Source organism: Sus scrofa, chromosome 18, assembly GCF_000003025.6.
Source record: "Sus scrofa isolate TJ Tabasco breed Duroc chromosome 18, Sscrofa11.1, whole genome shotgun sequence".
NCBI classification, from domain to species: domain Eukaryota; kingdom Metazoa; phylum Chordata; class Mammalia; order Artiodactyla; family Suidae; genus Sus; species Sus scrofa.
Window position 1 is genome coordinate 11923939 of NC_010460.4, and position 24527 is coordinate 11948465.

The 24527-nt window shown below is 41.5% G+C and overlaps 1 protein-coding gene across 11 annotated transcripts in view; it reads left to right on the forward strand.

Moving 5' to 3' along the window:
* Positions 1–24527, forward strand: part of DGKI (diacylglycerol kinase iota) — a 482044-nt gene that overhangs the window by 218884 nt on the left and 238633 nt on the right. For all 11 annotated transcript variants that reach the window (XM_021079007.1, XM_021079008.1, XM_021079004.1 and 8 more), the window contains 2 exons: positions 10857–10928; positions 14458–14574. In XM_021079007.1, coding sequence (XP_020934666.1) covers positions 10857–10928; positions 14458–14574 — 189 coding nt within the window. The remainder of the gene's footprint in view (positions 1–10856; positions 10929–14457; positions 14575–24527) is intronic.

The window sequence follows — 24527 nt, forward strand, 5'->3', positions numbered from 1 at the left end:
TTTATCATCAACAATTTACAAAGAATTAGAATGGATGCCCAGTGGAGAATTTGGGTACCAGGTAATTTTCTCCTGCCTCATTTCTATGTAACAACGGTACCTCCATCGATTGTCCAGGATCGAGATGGTAACTCCTTCCTGTGCCAGTCTCTTGACACAAAGATGCCAAGGAACTGTGTGCAGTGGTAGTTTAAGGGCCTCCTGTTACCTTGTGTCTCACGGTGGAGATATTCCCCATCTGGTGTTCAGGCTGTCAGAGCCGAGTTGTGGGGACCGGAAGCACAAATTCCCCAAGTGAGCCAGTGGGAATGATAGTGGGCAGGGCTCCTGCCCTCTCCCTTCTTGGTGGTCTCTGCATCCATGTGTTTTACCATGGAAACACAGCACCATAAATGGTCATGGATTTGGTAGGTATACTGAGACTAGAGGGTGGGGGGCCGAGCATACCCTCTCAAAGCTGCAGCCTACTTTATATCTTCAAAAGACTGTTCCATCTCCCTGTCAGGCCTGCAGCTTCTGGGTGAGGGGGGATGTCGTAGGACCCATGCATCTCATGGCCATATACCCGCTCCTGCACCTCCATTCTTGTAAAGTGGATTCTTTGGTCTGACAAAATGTTATACAAGATCCTGTGTTGGTGGGTCAGATACCCTGTAAGGCCAGGGAGAGTAGCACTGCCTAAGGCCCTGCTGAAAGGAAAAGTAAACCCATACCTAGAATACATGTTGACAAGTTTCTGTTGTGGTGCAGTGGGTAACAAATCCGACTAGTACCCATGAGGATGCAGGTTCAATCCCTGACCTTTGTTCACTGGGTTAAGGATCCAGTGTTTCTGTGAGCTGTGGTATAGGTTGCAGACGTGGCTCTGTTCCTGTGTGGCTGTGGCTGGGACATAGGCCAGCAGCTATCACTCCAATTCAACCCCTAGCCTGGGAACTTCCATGTGCTGCAGGTGCAGGCCTAAAAGCAAAACAAACAAACAAAAAAACAAGAGTGTTACCTCCAGTCACGGTAGCTTCCAGCCCCTTCCAGAGTAGAAGCAGTTTAATCAGTTTGCCACCAAGTAGCTGGTAGTTCCCCTGGAGGGTTGGTGCCGAAATGGGTGCTCAGCTTTGGTATCTTGCTGGCAGTTTAGACAGTCAGCAGTGGGAGTAGCAGTGGTAGTTGTGGAGGCCCATGCTCCTGGACCCAAGCTTGGCGTTCATCGCTGCAGCCATAGCTACTCCAAGCCTGAGCCCGCTGTGCTGTGGATAGCTGAGCTTTCAGGTCTGAGCTTTTAGTTCTTACATGGGGAGTGCTCTCTGGTGGGCATTAACCTGCAATACAGTGGTCTTCACTTAGCACTTCACGTTCATCCGCGTGCCTCTTCCAGGCCCTGGTCAACTAGCCGAGTCATTCACCACTGCCTGTAAGTCACTGCATATTCTTACATTAGGCTACTTAGCTTTTCACATAAAATGGGGAACCAGCTTCTCCCCTGAAATTATGTTCATTGGGGGGATTTCTTCTCGCCTATGTCAGGGCCACTCCTGAAGTGGGGGTCTGCTTTTGGCCTGGATTCATAGGCCAAGGTGACCCATTCGTGAACAAATTGCAGCTTCTTCCTTCTCTGCCAGATGGTCCTATGGGACCCCCATAATTCCCTAGGTGTGCGTTGAACGAGGCCTAATATTGCAGAAGTGGATGATAGGGGCTAGTCTGAGCGACCCATTCCTGTGTCTTACTTGTGCTCGTTGGTACTGCTGATGCCAGATCCCATATGTTCCCATGTAATGATGGCTTGGACTTGGGCCCACCCAGCCTCAGGACTGGGTGATCTGATGGTGATTTGTGATCAGGTATTCTTCCCCCAGAACACAGTGACATAACCAGGTGTTATTTATTTATTTATTTGGAAAGCTATACAGATCTCTCCTACAGATGCTACCACCTTGCTCCTGAATCCTAGAGTCTGTGTTGTGATTCTCCTATTGGTGCTTGCCATAAACTCTACAGGGCATCTCCCCCGCCCCCAGTGCCTCTCATAGCCTGGGGCTAGCTGCAAGTGACAGGGCCTACTTTCCTTGCAGACTGGACCCGCTGCAGAGCTGTTTCATTTTCTGCACTCCACTCTAAGCTGGCAGCATTTAATATCCTCCAGTAAATTGGGGCAGTATTCTAAGTATGGACTATGCTGCCTGTAGAACCCAAAGAGGCCTGCAGAGTGTTTTGCATTATTCTTAGTCAAAATTGTGAAATGCAATAATTCGTCCTTTAGGTTGGATAAGATATTCTAGCATGCCCTGGTCCCCTGAACCCTAGAAGCTTCACTGATGTGTGGGACCTCTAATTCTTCATAGGGCTTATCTTTCGTCTCACCAAAGCTTCCAATGTATTTACCACTTCTTGCTGATCCACCTTAACATGATAGCTTTAATATGGTGGACCAAGTGGTGTTCTGTAGGATGTTCATATGGTTCAGATTCCTTTGCGCTACATTTGGATAAGATTCAGAAGTGTTAGAAGTCGTGGCATAAGGCTTGTAAAAGTATGTGATTAACCCTGCCAAGTGAATGCAAACAGCTTTTGACTCTTCTTTCGGAGGGAGATGAAAAAGAATTCATTTGCTAAATTGATGAGCATAGGGCATATGCTCAAGGCCAAAAGATGCGAAATTTGGCATAGAGCTGTGACTAGAGTTTACTAGGTTGAATTTGTAGTCGTCTAGCATCATTCTCATGTGTGATGTCTAGTTTTGTAGAAGGCTCACTGGTGGAGTAAATGGGGATATTTGGGGGAACATGACCACTGCCCCCTTGAGCCTTTAGGGGTGGCACATAAAGAGATGGTACTTAAAAAAATAAACACAGTAGCATTATTATAACTTTCTAAATTATTTAATACTTAAAAAAATAAACACAGTAGCATTATTATAACTTTCTAAATTATTTAATATCTATTACTTCTGAGAATGTGACATTGGTTTTGATTTAGATACGACTGGGGAGGGTGGCTTGGGAGTTTCATTTGGGCTTTCTTGCTATACAAGCACGTACAACAGGCCAAGAAACCCATATTGGAGTTCTGCCAAGTACACAGTATATTCACTCCAATTATGCAGTTAGAGACCAAGGAAGATAACCCTTTCTGGGTTTGTGGAGACAGTAGACTCTCTCTAAACCATTCCCGGTCTAGGACTCCACTTTTTAACTGGACCACATACATCCCTACTCTAGTAGGGAGTCATGATGCTGCTTCATACCCTGGTCCCTGCATATGTGTTAACTTGGATTTGTGTTCCATATTCATTAAAATATTTGTAACTTTCCTTCTCCCCAGTATACAGCTAACTCAAGTAAATGGACCAAGTAGATCCTTTTAGAGTGAGTCTAGGGAAATGTATGCTCTTGCTATGATGTTGCAAGATTCTTCTCCTGGGGACTTCTCCTTCATCCAGTGGGTTCTGCCTTTGAAAACTGACTTCAGTCCAGAAATGGGATAAAATATTGACTATTGGGCATTTGCTCTCATACCTCTTGATCCTCCGTTCTTGATTTCTTTTGATTATGTTGATTAATACCTGTTTCACCTGATGATCCACCTTGCTTCTGGGAGGTCATGTTATATCAACCATTTGGTAGCTCTCTGTAGCTCAAGCCCTCATGGCTGCAACTTCAATCTTGCAGTAATTGCATCCACCTTGCACCCATCTTGCAGTAATCACCCCCACCTTAAGTGCTGCCACATGTTTCTTATGATTTTGAACTTTATGATCCTAATTGCTATCAGGAGTGCTCACTCTATAAGGATTTCCTACCATCAGGCCCTTCCTACGGAAGAGGGGAGAGCTTCTCAACAATGATGACCCCCTTCTCCTCAGCACATTTCTTACTGCTTTGGTAAGTGGATGTCCTTTCGGCCCTTTTGCAGAACGTAGTCAACTGATGGGCTTTCCAGCTGTTCCTGGCATGCCACAGCAACTCCAACTCTCTAACTTGCCTCCTTCTGTGAGGGTTTTGGTTTTGGTTTGGGTTTTTTTTAGGGCCGTAACCATGGCATATGGAGGTTCCCAGGCTAGGGGTGGAATCAGAGCTGTATATGCTGGCCTCCACCACAGCAATATCAGAGCCAAGCATCATCTGTGACTTAAACCACAGCTCATAGCAACGCCAGATCCTTAACCCACTGAGGGAGGCCAGGGCTCGAACCATTGTCCTCATGGATGCTACTCAGTTTCCGCTGAGCCATGATGGGAACTCTTGTTGAGATTCTGATTTTTTTCTTCCTCTATGGCAGCATTGCTCATCACTTAGCATAGACTTTTTTTTTTTTTTTTTGATCAAGTTTTCAGACACCATCCAAGTGCTAGTATCAATATGCTCGTGTTAGCACCATCTTCTGGGGTTCCTGATAATGTGTTAAGTTCTCTGTTGTAGATGAGTGCTCCCACACTGAGAAACTCTCTTTTATCCAACTTTAAGTCCTGCCTTCTTTTTCCTGCACCCTCAGGACTTGGTTCCATTCCTGCTGGTATGTAATTGGCTAGATCCTGCAGCCATATCTTTTGAGATGCAGTCCTTTTTCTTTCTTAGTAGCCTCTGCACTTTGCTGGCTGGGTACATTGGTGCCAAAAGATTATTGGGTCATCTGAGGTACCACTAGGAAGAATAGATCTAACCCTAGGATGGCGTTTGAAACTTGAACCAGAAAACAGTCCATGTTAAGTGAAGTAGAGATGGTGGAATTGCTGCGATGAAGGGAACAGCAATCAAAATCTCACAGCAATAGGCCTACTTGAGTTGCTGTATTAGCAACAGCTGGAACCCATTGGTTGACTATGAAAACCCCCAGGTGAAGTCAACACTATTTCTCAATAGCAGAATCTTTCTTTCTCTAAGGCATCCCGTATGTGGTGATGTTCCTTTGACATCAATTCATGAAGCAGGAGGGGCACAATCTGAGTAAATTTGGCCAATTTTTAAAATCTCTTTCTCAGTTTTCTGGAGGCTGTCAGAGCATAGTAGTCTAAGTTTGCACAAAAGAGAGTATAGTTAGCTTTTCCAGAAGAAGTGCATTTTCCTCAATCAGTTAGAGAGTTCAGCCAGTTATTTCCTGGAATGTCATACTGTCAGGAAGCTGATAGATTATATGGATTCTCCAAATACCTGTAATGATTTGCAGTTGGTAATTGTGGTAACATCAATCCTGTATTTAGAAAAAATAGTTTTTTGTTAAAAACAAATTTTCCAAAAAACCTTCTTGGTGAATATTAGCATTAAAATTATAATTTTTTATTGAGGAGGTTATCAATTATGGGTCAGTCAGCGATGGAAATTCATTTTCATGGAAGACTATTATTATTGGAGCTAATTGCATCATTAGGTAAATATTTTCATAAGAGGAACTTCCCTGGTATTGTAAAACAAAGAACCCCAACAGTTTAAGTTGTGTATGCAGTTTTGGCCATATTAAATGTAAGTATCTGAATAAAGTATATTTATTTTACATTAGAATAGTCATAAAATATGAAATATAAACATCACAGTTAAAATAGTGAACACATAAAGTGATATTAAATCTGTGGCCATTGTTATAGGCTTAATTTCAGTTATGCCTTAATTACAAGGGTAAGCCATCTATTCCATGAAGCCATCTGCCTCTGATAAAACTGTTCTGGACATCACATCTTATTCTCTTCATATAGTGTGACAAGTTTGTGGTAACAGTGTTAACTTAAGTTGAGAATATGGTGCCCTAAAATTTGCTTTTCCCAAAAACTTAGGGGAGACTCATTTTAAGACCTGTAGGTTGTGGTGGGGGGGGGGATGTGGATAAATTAATAGAAAAAGCAAAAGTATCTGAGAACATTAAGACTGGCTCTGATTAATAAATTGCAATTACCAACATTAGAATGGAGGGGCACCGAAGGCTTGATAGAGGAATAATCAAATGTCCATATATGTGTGTGAGTCAGTGATTACCTTTGAGTTGAGGGCATATTATGGATGGTAAGGGCACTGATAAATTTTCAGAGCTTCTAAGTAATGCCATAGTGTGTTATAATTAAGTCCAGTGGACAAGAATTGAGATTTTTTTCAAAGATAATTCTAATAAAGTAACTGTAGAATCACATAATTTGCAGCACTGTCAGAAGTTATAAAGTGCTTACTCTAGTTCCATTTACAAAGACATTGTTTCATTCAATTTAGATGACCACATATGTTTGCATTTTGAAAATCTTCAATGTTGATAAAAATTTTACATTAAGACCGGTAAAATTAGTATAGGAAGCTTTAGGAAGTTCAGGTAAATTAGATTTTCTAGCAGTGAAATAAACCTTAATCTTGCCTAAATGACAATGGTAAAAATGGTGCCATTTTTATACTGTGATAAAGCCAAGGAAAATGCATTTTATAAAACTAGCTTAATAATCTGATTTGCATTGCCAGGCAAGGGTACACTTACCCATGGAAAACTGGGCTGAATAGCTTCCTGATGGGAAAGAGTCAACAGTATCCATGTACAAGGAAAGAGATCAGTTCAAGGTGTCTTTGCTAATTAAAGACTGAAAGTTGAGCTCTGAATAGGACAGAATTAGTTCAAAGGTCTGTAGATCATTAGTTGAAACAGGTGCCACTTTTTTTTTCTAGTCAGAAAAAAAGAGGCAACAAAGCTTTAGCTGCTCAGAATAAATGTTTGAAGTTCTCTGTTTTAAGAATAAATACTGATTTAGCCTTATTTTATGGTTCCTTTGGGTTTGCCTTTTGTAAAGCTTGAACATGTGGGTGGATATGGAGAGATTTTGGTGGTGATGGTTAAAGTTTTGGAGGCAAGAATAGCATCAACTCTTGGGTTGGATCAAATCAAACAAGGAATCAGGCTATGGTCAGGAAATTCCCTCACCCAAACCTAGGTCAAATACATAAACAATAAAATAGTTTGTTTTTGAAGGTAAAGCCCTTTTTCCTGGTTTCAGCCAAAGCTGTAAAACTGAGTGCTATTTGGGATATGCCTTAGGTTGCACCAGAAAAAGAGGCCACAAGCTTTAGCTGCTCAGAATAAATGTTGTTTAAACTTTATGCCAAAAAACTCAAAGAACTTTGTCCTTAAGGTTTATGGTATTTTAATTCTGAAGTCATTTAGATCCACAGCATCTGACCTCACATCCCTATTTTCCTCTTTGATGGTGATGAACAAAATAGCCCTCAAAATTCCAGAGTCAGTTGACATTCAGTGAGGGCATCTGTCTGTGCTATAATATCAGATTTGGGCCAGCATTTAAAAGTGGGTAATTAGGAAGCTGGCTCTTTTTGCTGTGCTGAGATCCTAGCCAAAACCTCCCACTGCAGGTGGTCTGTGGGAACTTGGTCCATGAAGGCTCCAGTGTGGTTCTATTTATGTCTTTATGTTAGACAATAACCCTGAAGCCATGGCTGCAGTGACTCTGCCAGACCAGAATCCAAAACAGTACATAGAGCTGATTACCACCAGGCTCTTTTCCAAGGGACCCAACACAATTCTGCATAAAAGTGCCATGCCCAGCGCCTCAGTTGTGACTGGCCTCATTGTTTGTTTGTAGTATCAGCCTGGCTGTCAGAGCTCTACTGGATGGTATCTGTTTCTCCCTAAAGTCAGAAGGCCAAGAATCAGTGGGGGGTGGGTGGGTAATACACTCCCTCTGTGCCATTGAATAGACCATTGCATGTGCCACACTAGAGGACTTTGTCAGCAAGGGCTTGGAAGAGGTTATAGCGATAAATGGACTGCTGCACTTCTGTGTACTGTGTTATAAAGAGCTTTTCATGCATTGCCTCATTTGATGCTTTTAACTACTCGCTGATGTTGGAGAAGTTTGCATTTTTATTCCTGCTTGCAGGTGGAGAAAGAAAATGGAAGGGTTAAGCAATTTGCTTAGGATGTCTGCTGTATCCATAGCAGTTGGAGGATGGTAGAGTGAGGGTCAAGTGGTCTGGGTTAGGCTTTTAAAATCTGGACAGCGTGAATTTTGTAGCTGGGTCACAGCGTGATAGGAGCAGTTTTCTTATTAAATTAATCAGGAAATAGTCACGCCATACCCATGATATTCAAAGAACTATGCTAGGTTGTAGAGACCTATTAAGAAATATTATAGGGACTTCCCTCAAAGAGCTTATGATTCCACTGAAGAGAAAATATACGTGCACATAAAATAACCAGCAACTTTGGGCAGCTGTTCATTAATGCCAAGGGGGAGGTACAGGCTCTGTAGGTTAGGAGGAAAGATCACAGTGAATTGTGATCTTAGAAGATCTTTTTTGGATTTTGTAGTGGGAGTAAATTCAGATGCTGTATGTGAAATAGTGGTAGGCATTCTAGATGGTGGGTTGGGAATTTTAAAACAGTGAAAAAATAGTGAAATTGGCAAAAATGGAAATATAAAAGAGTAAAAGATGTCAAATATAATTAAACCCATATATCACTACAGGCAGAAATTTATAATGATAAGTGGGAGATTCATGCAGAAAAACGGGCTGGGAAGATTATGGATGGCACTGAATGCCAGTGTGAAGATTTTTTCTGTCATTTCAAGGAAAGAAGGAGTTCTTTGCATATTTGAGATTGAGGCTGATATTTAAGAAACAGCATTTTTCCCCGTGGCGTGGCCCAGGATAGAATGAAGAACACAGGGGAAACGACTGTCAGTGGAGATACAAGTTAGCAAATGGAGCAGATGTCCAGCCGTGACGTGGCAGGTCCACAGGGCTTGACGCTTGCTGGGTGTGGGGTCCCGGGTGGGAGAACCCCCTGGCCATGCAGCCAAGGTTGCCTTCATGAGTCCTCACTCAGGCCGGGTACCAGCATCCTTGCTCTTGGCTGCTGGCCCTGCCTCACAGTGGTCACAAATTTTGGCTGTGGCTCTAAAGAGAAGTTTTATTTATTTTTTAATTTTTTTATTATTCAATGAATTTATTACATTCATAGTTATACAATGATCATCACAATCCAATTTTATAGCATTTCCATCCCACAACCCCAGCGCATCCCCCCACTCCCCCACACTGTCTTCTTTGGAGACCATAAGTTTTTCAGAGTTGTGAGTTAGTATCTGTTCTGCAAAGATTTTAATCATCTCCTTTTTTGCTCAGTCCGTCGCCAGTTGGCTTGAGCACTAAGGAAGAACTTTTCAAGTGATGTGAATTCCTATTGGGACCACTTTATTTCGCATTGAATAGTCTGTGCCTCATCTTTGAAAGGACCCGACGCTGGATACAGTGTCCTCTCCAGAAGCTATTTCTGTCAGGCAGTGAGAGCTCACAGGTGCTGGGGGCTGTGTGGGTTGCGGCTAGTGCCACACAGTAAACCTTGCTTGTTCTGGGAAGCCCTCTGTGCTTTAGTGATTCTATCATTTAAGTTGTTGAGACAGGGATGTTGATGGAGAAATGTTTCAAAATCCAGGCGAATCTGCTATGCAGAAGAGGTTATGTTCTTGAAGTGAGATTTGACATTGGGGAAAAGGAGGAGGAGTCAGGGAGGGACTGTGGAGCACAGGGCGTGGACATGGGTCCTGGTCCTATGACCACGTGCAAGGTGATTGGAAAGTTACAAGGAGAACTGGATGTGTTTAGGAAGCCAAAGAGGTGAGAGGACCAAAAAGGAGGAAATGATCAACAGTATATAAAATGCTGCAGGTAGGTTGAAATTACAGGGACTGTAAAAATGCCATTGGGACTTCTTTTAATAACAAGTAAATTGAGGTTTTTGAACTTAAAGTTATCTGTACACATTAAGCAAGTCTTAGCCAGTGCCTTAAAAGCTTTCCCACCCATCGCATCTTTCTGTTTTCTTTGGATCACTTTAGAAAAGCCTTGTTGTAAGATTTTGTTTTGTTATCACTGTGCATGAGTTTGGACTTAGGTTTCCCAGGCAGATTGCAGTGGATGAGCTTTGGGAAGGCAAAAAAAAAAAAAAAAAAAAAAAAAAAAAAATTCCTTGAGCTTTACTGCCTACTTCTCTCTGTAATTATTGAGGAAGAGCAGCAGCCAAAAAGCATCTCTTCTTTTCTTGCTGGAAAAGTAATTCTGTTCGTTAAGAGGATTGTGTTTGCCATTCCATTAATCTCATTGCTGCTTGCTGGCAAAGAATGGAAATTGAAATCTTGTTTTGAGCCCAGACGCCCCAAGGGGATGATGAAAGTGTTTGAATTTCCTGCTACACCCTTGGACTCCTCCCAGACTCTCACTTCTAGGTCCCCTAACTCCCTCACACTTTCTTTCTTTCTTTGTGGGCTCTCGATGTTGAAGTTGTAGAGAATCACTGAGATGGGTGACCTCTGTTATAAAGAACCCTTGCACCAATAGTGGCCTTGCTTTTGCTTACAATTAAAAAATAGCAGAACAGGAGTTCCTGTTGTGGTGCTGTGGAAACGAATCTGCCTAGTACCCGAGGATGAGAGTTCAATCCCTGGCCTCAATCAGTGAGTTGGGGATCCAGCATTGCCAGGAGCTGTGGTGTAGGTTGCAGATGTGGCTTGGATCCCGTGTTGCTGTGGCTGTGGGGTAGGCTGGCAGCTGTAGCTCTGATTCAGCCCCTAACCTGGGAACTTCTATGTGCTGCAGGTGTGGCCCTTGAAAGCAAAAAAAGAAAAATCAGAACCACATTGATTTGGGAAAAAAGAACAACTGACTTTGAGTCACTGGTGGTACAGCCCATACGCCCTAGAGGATTTGGGGATGGGACTCTCTTGCATGTAGATGGTGGAGACACAAGTTTCGACTGTGGCATTTGCATTCCCGGTTATATTCAGCCTGGCCATACTTACTTTACTAGGCTTTAAGAAGACAGGTGCATGTTGTGATGGAGATGGTTTTAATTCTCTCTCTCTTGTTCTAATATCCCAGGGCTTCCAGCAAAAATTCTCCTTCCATAGTAAAGAGATTGTGGCCATCAGCTGTTCCTGGTGCAAGCAGGCGGTAAGTTTGGGGATGAAACAAAACCAAGTGGGCTCCTGCTTCATCAAAATAGGTCATTGCTGGAGTTGCCATCTGTCAGTGGAACATTATCCTAATTGATGTACTATTTCTCTTGTAGGATCTGTGGGGAAAGACAGATTTAAAACTGCAAAACTATAGTATAAATGAACTGGGAGAAACTATAGAGATAAATTATCCCTTTCACTTATATAGAGTGAAGCCTGGATCAAAGTCTGAAAAGAATCTCTCCTGGTTCTATCCCTGGGAAGAATTGAGGACTTTGCACTCCTAGGCCACTTAATTTCCCCATTGCCCTAGATTGTTGACAATGACTTCTGTGGTTAGAAGAAGCTGCAAGCTTAGATGATCAAACACAGAAATTCAGGCATCTTGGTTTTTCTGGTTTTGATGCACATGGGTTTTGATTTTTTGTTTGTTTTTTTTAGGGTCATACCCGTGGCAGATGGACGTTCCTGGGCTTGGGGTTGAATCAGAGCTACAGCTGCCAGCCTACGCCACGAAAATGTGGGATCCAAGCTGCATCTGCAGCCTACACCACAGCTCATAGCATTGCTGGATCCTTAACCCACTGAGTGAGGCCAGGGATGGAATCCACAACCTCATGAATACTAGTCAGATTTGTTACTGCTGAGTCACGATGGGGAACTCCTTTTTTTTTTTTTTTGGATTAGGTTGTGTTTGGATAAGAGCAGTCTTATATCCTCCTTTAGGTTTGAATGCTGTTACAGTTGGCTGTATGGTCACTGAAATGTCACTCCCCTAACACTTGAACATATATACTTACTAGGATTCAATGGCAATTTCCCTATTTTTCTCCCTTAGCTATCCTTTGTTCATTTTTTAAAAACCTCTGTCCCAAACAAATGGTTGGTTTTTTTGTTTGTTTGTCTTTGGACCTATTTTTAACTAGACAATGTATATGCTAACTCACAGGTTGGCAAACTATAGCCTGTCAGCCAAATCCGACTGCTTTCTGTCTCTATAAATAGTTTTATTGGAACACAGCCATGCCCATCCTTTACATATTATCTCTGGCTCCTTGGGTACTAAAATAGCAGAGTTGAGTGGTTGCAACAGAAACAATAGGACCCCAGAAGACTGAAATACTTACTATCCAATCCTTGTATAGAAAAGTCCTTGGACCCCTGCTCTAATCTCTCAATTCACCTATTCTTTTGAATGACTCTGTATCAGGATGTATAGTCCCTCACTGTACAGCCCACCTGAAAAGAAAGAGCTGTGTTTTAACTGGGTTAAGGGTTTGCAGGATAACTTCAGACCTCTGCATACATCAGTTTTATCTAGACGAACAAGGCCGTGGGGCTGGAGCAGCAGATGCATTGAGCTGAACCTCATGAAATTGATATTTTTGTGGGTCAAAATCTTTTTGAGTTATGACAGTTCCATCAGGTTCAACCTCATAGTCTCTCTAGCATAATCCCCCCAGCCCCAACATGTCAGGAAGATCTGCTGTCACTAGGTGGGGACGCCTTGGTCTGGAAACTTAGCGCTTTTTTGCTCGGCCACCCTCCTGGCACATTTTTTATTCTTGGCATTTCTGTCTTCTTTCAGTTAACTGTTAGACACATAATCTTTGTGCTTCGGTTTAAGAGCCTGTTCACAAATTGAAGGCCATCCCAGCCTTTGAATGAGCCTGTGCCATCAAAACGGTATCTCTGCCTAGAGAAGAAGAAGCAGATTTAGGGTTCAGAGGTCCCCAGCACTAGCTATACTATTGATTTCCCTGATCTGGTGAGATGCCACTTGCAAGATAGCATCCACCTGGCCTCAGATGGGCTCCACCTGCTCTCGCCCCTATAGCTCTCAGGGTGTGGTTAGATGGTGGACCCAAGGTCATTTAATTTTAAAATGCAGTCCCACCTTGCTGTGAACACATGTGCTCTCTTTTTGTTAATCTGTAGTCCAGTTGAATGGTTACAACACAACTCGTACTTGAACCCTGTGGCAAAGCTTTGGTTAAGTAAGTAATCTGTAGTTAAGACAGATTGCAGTGGTGGTGTATTTTAATACTTCAGGCAGTTCCTTTAGGATATCTGATGTCAGACAATTAAGTGCCTTCTTTGGGTACTTTCTGCTGCAGAAAATGCAACTGAGTTTCATGAATTCAAGTCCTGACTCAACCACTTAAAATTCAGGTAGTTGGGGGCTTACTTCTTAGTCTCTCAGGATGAGAGATGACTCAGGTGCAATTTGAGAGAGTTGGAAGGCAGTCTCTTTGAGATGCCTATCATTTTAGAATTGTAATGGCCATTCATTTGGGGGTTTATTTGAATTGCTAAAAGAAAATCTCTTTTAAAAGGAGGAATTCCAAATAACGTTTCTCTGGTATATTAGATTGTTTGCAGATCACAAGTAATTGGTGGGAGGGGGACTTACTATCTAGTCTTTCATGCTTGCTTAATTGATTTAGTAACTTGCCACTGGATCATTGTCAGATTTCGAAGACCTTCAGAGATAAAGACGAAATTGCCCTGATGTGGTAAAATTGGGGTGGCTACATTTGCCACTTTTCCTGAAACAGTCCTAATTTCTGCCTGCTGTTCCAACCTAATTATTTTCAGGGCTCCCTTTCAGTCTTAACATTGTTTCAGTTAAGATGCGACATTATGCGGTCACATGAAGTATAATCCAAGTAGTAGCTAATGTTACATTTAAAAAACAAATCCCCATGATTAAAATTGTAAAGCCCCTAATTGTGTAATGGGGTTTTTATGCTTACTAGAAAACAAATATTACCACACATCATCATCACCTTACAGTCACAAAAACACAAAAAAAGAGGATTGGAAATGTGATTGGTCTAAGGTTATTCAGTCCCTCGGGGTATAGAGTTAAGCCCTTAGATCCGAGGTGTCATTATGATCATTAGTCTGTGTTTATGTCCTTCCTTTCAGAAACAAAAAGCACTTTAGACTTGCCAAGTGGAATAGGACGATTACTTTTTTCAGCAGCTCCAGACAGACCCAACAGAAGCCATCTCTTTGTTCTCTCTTGGATTGAGGACTCTCAATCCAAAGATTTTTCTTTCCTGGGTCCGCTAAAATAGGAAGGATTTACATCTATGGACAGAAAAAGGAGAGGCAGCTGGCCGGCCCTGCTTTTCTGCATGTCTTCATTGTCTCCCGAGCATTATCCCAGATCAACCATGTCTGTGCCCAGCGCAAGTTGAGTGGAACAAAATCATGTGCCAAGTCAGCCTTCAAAGAGTCTCCCAAGTCTTTATGCAAATATCCTATGAAAAGTTTATCAAGGTTTAGCTGGACTTGTCCTATAAGATTGAGTTTTTGTTACCAATTGGTAAAGTGGAGTGAATTTGAAATCTGGTCTCTAAGCTCCTGGGACTGGTTGGGCAGTGATGAGGAGTGAATGACTTCAGTGAGTGTGTGTATGTGTGTGTGTGTGCACGCGTGCATGTGAGCACACTCATTCTTCTTGCAGCCGCATTGCCCTTTGCACAAAATTGCTGACCGGCCTCTTTTCCCTTCAGTTTCACAATAAGGTGACCTGCTTCATGCTGCATCACATTGAGGAACCCTGCTCGCTGGGGGCTCATGCTGCTGTTATCGTCCCGCCCACCTGGATCATTAAGGTGAAGAAACCTCAGGTAACTGCCGGGCCCCTGGTGCTGCTGGGCCAGCACAGAGAGAGAGTAACTGCTGCTTTTTGCTTTTCTCCCCCTGACAAGTCTCTGGGTTCCTACAGTCTCTGCTCACTCATCCCCACGGTCCCACGCATAGCTTCCCAGTTCATCCCATTAGCCCATCCCTGGACTGTGTTGGGCTCTCTCATGGAACCAGCCTTCTCTTCCTAAAGAAAGTCAAGTTCCACAGCAGGAGTATTTCCTCCCCCTTTAGGTGCTAACATTCTTCTCTTTGATGGGCACTCTCTCCAGAGCTCCTTACGGACCAGTGGTGGGTGCAGCTGCTTCTTAACACAACTCTCTTCTCTTTCAGCCTGGGCAACCTCAGGGAGGGGCCGTGAGGGCACAATTGGAGGCTTCAGCGTTTGATTGAGATTCCCACCACTTTTAACCTGATACCCAACCAAATGCCCAAGTCCCGCTTAGAAGGCAACACTCATTGCTTAAGGCAAAGTAGAGTGTATCCTCTTAACAACTAGTCTCAATTCTGTATTCACCTCGTTGTACTTTCTGTCTTGGGGAGTCTCTGCTAAACAATTCTGGGAAACCTTGGTAGTTTTCTCAACAAGCTCCTAATCTTTGATAGAGACGATTCTACCTTTGTACGTTTATCTTAGATGGTTGTTTCCAGGTTATGAGACTGCAGCCTTTGAATGTGCCAGGGAGAAGATTATACCTCCCTTAGGGTGCAGGTACCTTTGGAAGTCTTCTTGAATGTAGTATCTTTAAAAAATATATGGCAGCCCTACGTCATATGGTATCCAGAATCATCGTGCTGCTCCTTCTCATTGACTCAGTTTTATTTAAAACCCGGTGGACAGGGGGACGGTGTTTTGCTTCATGTGTTTTATTTGACCTTTTGCCTCTGTTGATGACTAACCTGTGGGAATGATCTTTCCAAAGTTACATTCCATGGAAGCCCTTGGAAACACTTTTTCCAGAGGCGAGTACAGTATCTTCATGTTAAAAAAATGGAAGATCTAGTTATTTTATTTGACATTTTAGTGCCAAATGTCAAGAGAAGCCAATTAGAGAATTCCCGTTGTGGCTCAGTGGGTTATAAACCCAATTAGTATCCACAAGGATGAAGGTTCAATCCCTGGCCTAACTCAGTGGGTTAGGGGTCCTGCATTGCTGTGTCTTTGGCGTGCAGCTCCGCCTGGACCCCTAGCCTGGGAGCTCCCATATGCTGCAGGTGTGGCCCCTAAAAAGCAAAAAAAGAGAGAGATGCTAATTAGGTTGTCCAAGATGACAAAGCAAGTCAATTACAGTATTATAGTGAGATTCGAGTGTACTGATTTCCAATTTAGTGTTATTTCAAAATCTCTTTAACATATTTACTTCTTTGTATATGTTTTCCCCCTAAAATTCAGTAGTCTCTCCATGTTATGTGGTTAAAGCCACACGTTTTCATCAAAAAACTTGTGTATCAGGAAGCCTACTAGGAATGGTGATAGGATATGTGATCCTTGCTCTGAAGAACCATGTAGTTATTGTCGGGAAAGATCAGGGAACACTGCACTGAAGGAGGGATACTTTATTCCGCATCCTTAAGGATGGGTGGGATTTGGACCAGTAGAGAAGGAAATAGCAGGCAGGAGAAGGGCACCAACAAGGCGACTGTGTCTCAAATTATATTCCTGGGACTGTGAGACTAGGTTGACTGCAGTGGAAGGTTTGTGTAGGGAGTGTGTAGGGAATGAGCATAAAGTCGCCCAAGCCTGACGGGGGCGGGGGTGGGGGATGGGGGCTTGATACATGTAAACTCTATCCTTTTAAGCAAAGGGATGAACTGAGCAAAATTGTATTTCAGAAGGAAACAACTAGCAGGAGTATGTAGGATGACCTAGTGGTGTGGGATTTTGGACGACCGGAAGTAGAACAAGAAAATCAGAAGGCAATAATACCACCTTGCAGGCAAATTCTACGCTTCTAAGCTTCAAAATTTTTTCTGTTGTGGAAATTTGCAAGCAAGAGAAGCGAAAGGGAAGATAATCATGAATATAGCCATGAACTTTTCCGCTCTTGGTTCATCTCTCTCCCTGCCACATTGTTTCATCTCTCTCCCTGCTACATTGCTTTTTCATAACTAAATTTGTTTTGAGATCCACATGCAGTTTAAGAAATAACACAGAAGGCTCCCAGGCACTCCTGACAAACTTTCCCCTCATGGTAACATCTCACAGTCTGGTAACAGCATCACAGCTGGGATGTCCACATTGACAGGTCCAGACCCAACAGTTCCATTGCCACAGGTTTCCCTCCTGTTAGCTTTTCACAGCCACACCCTTTTTTCTCTTGGTTCCACCCCATTTACCGTCTTCCTGAAAGTCGAAGTCTCCCTTTTTTCATCCTGCCAGAGTATTTTACAGCCAATTTAAGCATATCTTTCAATCTGCAAATGCTTCATTTTGCTTCTCGAAAAGATAACATTTTAGAAAGACAACTGTATACCATTACTTCACCCATCAAAATTAAATAATTTGAGGTGGCATTCGTAAGATAGTTTCTGATTGTTTCAAATATATCTTTTTTACTTTTTTTTTTAAATTAGGATCCAAAGTCTGCAACTGCCTTTTTGTAGGCATCTCTCTTTTGTTTTTTAATTTATTTTTTATTGTTATTTCCCCCAACACAATCCCCCCCCACCCACTGTACAGCATGGGGACCCAGTTACACATATATGTATACGTAATTTTTTCTCCCATTGTCGTGCTGTGTTGTAAGTAACTAGAGAGAGTTCTCAGTGCTACACAGCAGGATCTCCTTGTAAATCCATTCCATGCACAATAGTTTGCATCTGTTGACCCCAAACTCCCAGTCCCTTCCACTCCCTCCCCCTCCCCCCGGGGCAGCCACAAGTCTGTTCTCCAAGTCTGTGATTTTCTTTTCTGTGGAAAGGTTCATTGGTGCTGTATATTAGACACAAGATATGAGTTGGCATCTCTTAATCCTCTTTCAATAATGATGATCTCTTAGTTTTCATGTCATTTATTTATTGAATAAATTGGGTCACTCTACCTGTAGACTATCCCATATTTTAATTTTGGATGGCTTTATCCTTATCGTGTTGTAAAATGACTTCCTGTATTGCTTATATTTCTTCTAAAAATACTGTTTTGATAGAGAGACTCAGCTAGGTTTGGGTTTACATTCCTGGCATAACTTCTCCGTGGATAATTGTGTCTTTTTCTATATTGTTACTTTTAAGGAAACATAATAGCGGGTTGTTGACTCAGTGATGTTGAGTTTGATCAGCGAGTTCAGGGACATCGTCTTTATCCACCTGATACAAACTTGTCCATCAGCTTTCCAGCTGTAGTTTTATCCATTAAGGATTGTTACCCAAATCTCTTACTTCATTTATGGTTGCTAAAGGGTGATTTCATGTTTACTCTTCATTTTTTAGCTACCCTTTTTTTTTGATAAGGAGACCTTTCCCTTATGACCAGCAAATATACAACAAAAGCTTGTGTGTCTGCCTTTATTTGTAAATTTTCAGAACACAAGGTTGGTATTTTAGCAAGTATTCTTGGGTGGCTGAGTGGTGGATTTTGAAGAGTAGTTCATAGTCTGGATGCTAAAGACCACACAGGTGACATTTATTGAACGCTTGACATGCGTTTGGAAATATTGTAAGTACTTTACCTTCAGATCTCATCTCAGTTTCACAGCGCCCTATGGGACAGCTATCCTGTTAGCCCACGTTGCAGCTGAGGAATGTGAGGAATAGAAAATTGATAAAATAAATAACTGAGCCAGGCCCATGCAATTGTTAAATAGTTTGAGAGAGTATTTGAGTCCAAGAATTGTGATTGTAGAAACCAGATTCCTAAGGATATACCATGCTGCCTCACTGTGTTACCATCGCCAGCCTTGCTGAATCAGCTATCTCAAAAAAAAAAAAAAAAAAAAAAAAAAAAAAATTAATGGTCCCTCCTCCTCTGGGTACCAGAGCCAAGAAGCAGTTTAATCCATTAACTGAGTTCTGTGTAAAAGGTGGTGTACGATGAGCTTGAGGGTGGGTGGGGGCCAATAGAACAGTGGATAAGAGCCTAGGTTTCAAGCCAGATTGCCTGGATTCACAGCCTTGCTCTGCCATTAACTAGTCCAATCTTAGCTTAAACTCATCTCTTTCAGCTTCTCACTTGTAAAGGGTAAATAATACTGGTACCTAATTCATAGGGTTTTTGTGAGGACTAATAAGCTAAGACACAAAAAACAAAGCACACGGAATAGCACCTGGTTTGTAACCACCCAACCACTTGACTCTTGCTTTCATTCTTGTTGATGTTTAGAAGTACAGGGTCTCAGGTGAGGCTATACAGCAAAACAGATAAAAACAGTAGACTGCCATACAGGAGTCAGGGCAGAAGTTATTGATCCCTGGGGAGTTCCCATCATGGCTCAGTGGTTAACGAATCCGACTAAAAACCATGAGGTTGCGGGTTCGATCCCTGGCCTCGCTCATTGGGTTAAGGATCCAGCGTTGCAGTGAGCTGGGGTGTAGGTTGCAAACGCGGCTTGGATCCTGAGTTGCTGTGGCTCTGGCGCTGGCCGGTGGCTGTAGCTCCGATTCAACCCCTAGCCTGGGAACCTCCATATACCATGAGAGCGGCCCAAGAAATGGCAAAAAGACAAAAAAAAAAAAAAAGTTATCAATCCCTGGACTATCTGTATTACAGTGAAAGAGGATGTAAAGAGGATGAGATTATCAGCGGAGAGGGTAGAGAGTGGGGCCAGAGCCTAGCATCTATGCTGCTTCCAAGTATACCTTGAACTACTACTACTCTACCTGTTATACTTCACACTATAGTGGAATTGTGTGTTTACTAGCACAATTCCTATCCCATGGGAGAGAGTCAAGAGCTGTTCATTTATTGAATGAAAGAAGGGAAGAAGACTGGGTGAACATCCTCACTTAGCAAATGGAAGGAGGAGGAGAATCTTGCAGGACAGGGAGAGAACTACATAGCATTAAAAAGGCAAAGAAAAATAGGGCAGTCATCAATGTTCAATTCTGTAGACATGACAAAAATGACAAGGATTGAGAAATGTCTTTGTGTTTGGGACCAGATCACTGATGGTCATCAAGACTATAGTTTGTAGAGTGTGGAGTATGAGTTTGTAGCGTTGGTGATGGTGTGGAAGCAGTAAGATTGGAGAATTCATTGGAGACATTGGGAAATAACAAAAAATAGAATTTGGAAAGTAGATGAAGAATAGCAGATAAAATGTTTTTGCAACTTATATATATATACATATATATGTATTTCTATATATATTTCTATATTTTCTTAAATACACTGCTTAAAAATATAGTCTTAATTGAATTAAATGAACTTTTATATAATTAACCACACTCAAAGATGTTACTATATGCAGTGAGTGGTCCAAAGGTGAATCAGATATTCCTTTGATTGCCACAAAGATTGTACTCCCCAGTGGGGAAAAATAAACACAACCAATCTAAGTCATTGGTCAGAGTGTTTGTGGGTTCTGTAGAGGAAATCAGCCACATATGAATTCTTAGTACAAAGGTGAGGAAGGGACCAGTTTGGTTGAGTCAGTGAAATGCCTACACATCCAAGGCAGTGAGTGGTAAGTGCCACCTAAGGTGTAGAAACATAGTGGAGACATGACACGGGATTGAGCAGCTCCAGTCAGGAGGGCAGCCTAGGCTGAATGGAAAACCTGTCATTTGTGCTTGGTCTTGATGGATGTGGTGGCATCCCTGGGAAGAGGGATGCGGAAGGACAATGCAAGTTGATAGGATGTATGAGGACAGCAGCGAAAGTGGAGCATCAGATAAAGTTAGCTTTATTTGCGCACCTTATGTCTGAACAAATGACTCCAGAGAAGAAGAGTAAAGGTAGTCTGCTTGAATGTTTAACGGTCAGGAAACATGGTAAAAAGATAGAATTAAACCATATGCTTTTCTTCTCAGTTGAAAAATGGCTGGATCTGAGTGGATAATTACTCTGTGCCCAGCTGTGGAGTTGGGAGCTGTGTGCAACCTTGTTGGAAAGGAACTGAGGGCTGCTTGGAGGATTTCCTGGGTTTTATCACCAAATGATTTGGAGAGACCTAGAAGTTAAAAATGATGGAAGGTAGATGGCTGAAAGGAATCAAAGTGAACAGAAAACCAAGCCTGCATCTGTTGATCTGAAGTCAAAGTTATATTTAAAGTTACCTATGTCAGTGTTTCTCCTCTATTTTGACTGGATGGTCTGACCAGATAAAAAAATTGAAGACATGAAAATACAAGTAACAAGCACTTGGAACTGATGGAGCAAGACCTGTGAGACATGAAGTTTTCGTAGGGTCAGGTTTGTGGGGGAGGATTAGAGGTATGAAGTTTTTGTCAATGTAATTGAACTCTTATTTTATGTTGGAGTATAGTTGATTTACAATGTTGGGTTTCAGGTGTACAGCAAATGGATTCAGTTATATATAAACATATATCCATTCTTTTTCAGATTGTTTTCCCATAAAGGTTATTACAGGATATTGAGTAGAGTTCCCTGTGCCATACAGTAGGTCCTTGTTGATTATTTTATATACAGTAGCATGTATATGTTAATCCCAAACTCCTCCTTTAACCCTCCCAACCAACCACCTTTCCCATTGGTAACCGTAGGCTTGTTGTTGAAGTCTGTGAGTCTGTTTCTGTTTCGTAGGTAGGGTTCATTTGTATCATTTTTTTTTAGACTCCACCTATAACTGATATATGATATTTGTTTTTCTCTGTCTGACTGACTTTACTAGGATAATGATATTTAGGTCCATCCCTGTTGCTGCAGATGGCATTATTTCATTCTCTTTTATGGCTGAGTAATTGTCCATTGCATGTGTCACATCTTCTTAATCCATTCTTCCGTTGATGAACATTGAGGTTGCTTCCATGTCTTGGCTGTTGGGAACACAAGGGTGCATGAATCGTTCCAAATTATGTTTTCTTCATATAGATGCTCAGGAGTGGGATTGCTGGCTCCTGTGGTAGTTCTATTTTTAGTTTTTTAAGGAACCTCCATATGTTCTCCATAGTAGTTATACCAATTTACATCCCCACCAACAGTGTAGGAGGGCTCCCCTTTCTCCACATCCTCTCTAGCATTTAATGTTTGGAGACTTTTTAAAAAAAATTTTTTTTAAATTTCTCATTAAAGTATAGTTGATTTACAATGTTGTACCAATTTCTGCTGTATAACAAAGTGACCCAGTCATATGTATATCTACATTCTTTTTTTTAATATTATTTTCCATTATGGCCTATCTCAGGAGATTGGATATAGTTCCCTGTGCTACGCAGTAGGACCTCATTGCTTATCCATTCTAAATGTCATAGTTTGCGTCTATTAACCCCAAACTCCCAATCTGTCCCACTCCATCTCCCTACCCCCTTGGCAACCACAAGTCTGTTCTCTGTGTCTATGAGTCTGTTTCTGTTTTGTAGATAGGTTCATTTGTGCCATATTTTTGATTCCACATATAAGTGGTATCACATAGTATTTGTCCTCTTCCTGACTTACTTCACTTAGTATGATAGTGAAGTAAGTTTGTAGACTTTTTAACGATGGCCATTCTGACTGGTGTGAGGTGATACCTCACTGTAGTTTCGGTTTACATTTCTCTAGCAATTAGTGATGTTGAGCATCTTTTTACATGCTTTTGGCCATCTGTCTGTCTTCCTTGAAGAAATGTCTGTTTAGGTCTTCTATTTTTTGGTTATTGGTCTTTTTGATATTGAGCTGCATGAGCTGTTTGTATATTTTGAAGATTAATCTCTTGTGGGTTGCTTTGTTTGCAGATATCTTCTCCCATTTTGTGGGTTGTGCTTTTGTTTTGTTTATGGTTTCCTTTGCTGTGCAAAACTTTGTAAATTTAATTAGGTCCCATTTGTTTATTTTTATTTCCATTACTCTAAGGGGTGGATCCAAAAAGATGTTGCTGCAATTTATTCTTTTTTTGGCTGCCCTGTAGCATGTGGAGTTCCTGGGCCAGGGCTCAGATCTGAGCTGCACTTGTGACCTATGCTGTACCTGTAGCAATGCTGGATCCTTTAACCCACTGTGCTGGGCCTGGGATCAAACCTGCCTCCTGGGGCTGCAAGATGCTGCTGATCCTGATGCACCACAGCAAGAACTCCTATAATTTATGTCAAAGACTGTTTTTGCCTATGTTTTCATAAGGATTAATGGAACAGAAAAGAGATCCCAGAAATAAACCCAGACACCTGTTATTCTTCAACAAAAAAGGCAAGAATATAAAATGGGAAAAAGATAATCTCTTCAGCAAGTGGGGCTTGGAAAACTGAACTAGAACACACCCTCACACCATGCACAAAATAAACTCAAAATGTCTTGAAGACCTAAATATAAGACATGACACCATAAACTCTAAGAAAACATAGGCAAAATATTCTCTGACATAAATTATACAAATGCTCTTTAGGTTAGTTTTCCAATGCAATAGAAATAAAAAAATGAGATCTGATCAAACTTACAAGGTTTGCACAGCAGTGGAAACCATAAACAAAAAGACAGCCCACGAAATGGGAGAAAATATTTTCAAACAAAGTGCCCAACAAGGGAGTAATCTCCAAAATGTACAAGCAGCTCGTGTAGCTCAACAACAGAAAGACAAACAACCTAACAAAAAGGGGCAGGAAATCTAAAGAGACATTTCTCCAAAAAAGACATATGGATGGCCAGCATGCACACGAAAAGATGCTCAAAATCATTAATTATTAGAGAAATGCAAGTCAAAACTGCAATGAGGTACCACCTCACACCAGTCAGAATGGCCATATCATTAACAAGTCTACAAATAACAAATGCTGGAGAGGGTGTGGAGAAAGGGGAGCCCTCCTACCCTGTTGGTGGGAGTGTAAGTTGGTACAACCCCTGTGGCGAGCAGTATGGAGGACCTCAGAAAATTAAATATAAGCTACCATATGATCCAGCAAGCCCATTCCTGGGTATATATATATACACAAAACTATAATTCAAAAAGATAGATGCACCCTGATGTTCATTGCAGAGTTATTTACAACAACCAATACATGAAAATAACCTAAATGTCCATCAACAGATGAATAGATTTAGAAGATGTGGTACATATTTACAATGTAATACTACTCAGCCATAAAAAAGAATGAAATAATGCCATTTGAAGCAATATGGATGGACCTAGAGATTATTATACTAAGTGAGTCATAAAGAGAAAGACAAATACCATATGATATCACTTATATGCAGACTCTAAAATATGAACCTATCTACAGAACAGAAACAGACTCACAGACATAGAGAATAGACTTGGGGTTGCCAAGAGGGAGGCGGGAAGGAGTGGGAAGGGCTGGGAGTTTAGGGTTAGTAGATGCAAACTATGACATTTAGAATGGATAAGCAGTGATGCCCTACTGTTTAGCACAGGGAAAATATCCAGTCTCCTGGGATAGACCATGGAAAATAATATTAGAAAAAGAATGTGTGTGTATGTGTGTAACTGGGCCACATTGCTGTGTAGTAGAAATTGGCACAACATTGTAAATAAACTATACTTTAATATAAAAATTTAAAAACATGTAGATTGCTAGAGGTGTGTGTTTTTAATAAATGATATTCTTCATGTAATGCTTTAAAACTTGGCTTTTCTAGTTAAAAATAAATATCTTAGGGAAGAGTCTATGTTAATACATATAGAGTTGACTCCTTTTTAAACTGCTGTATATTTTCCATAGTTTCCAATTTATTGAAGCCAACTCCCTAGCTATGGATATTTCTATTCTTTCTAATGATCTAATTATAAAAATATTGCCGTCAGCTCCTGCCTAGCCTTGTATGGTCTTGCTTCATGGTAGTTCTTATTCCTTAGGATTGGATAATCCTAAAATGCTGGGGACCTCATGACGT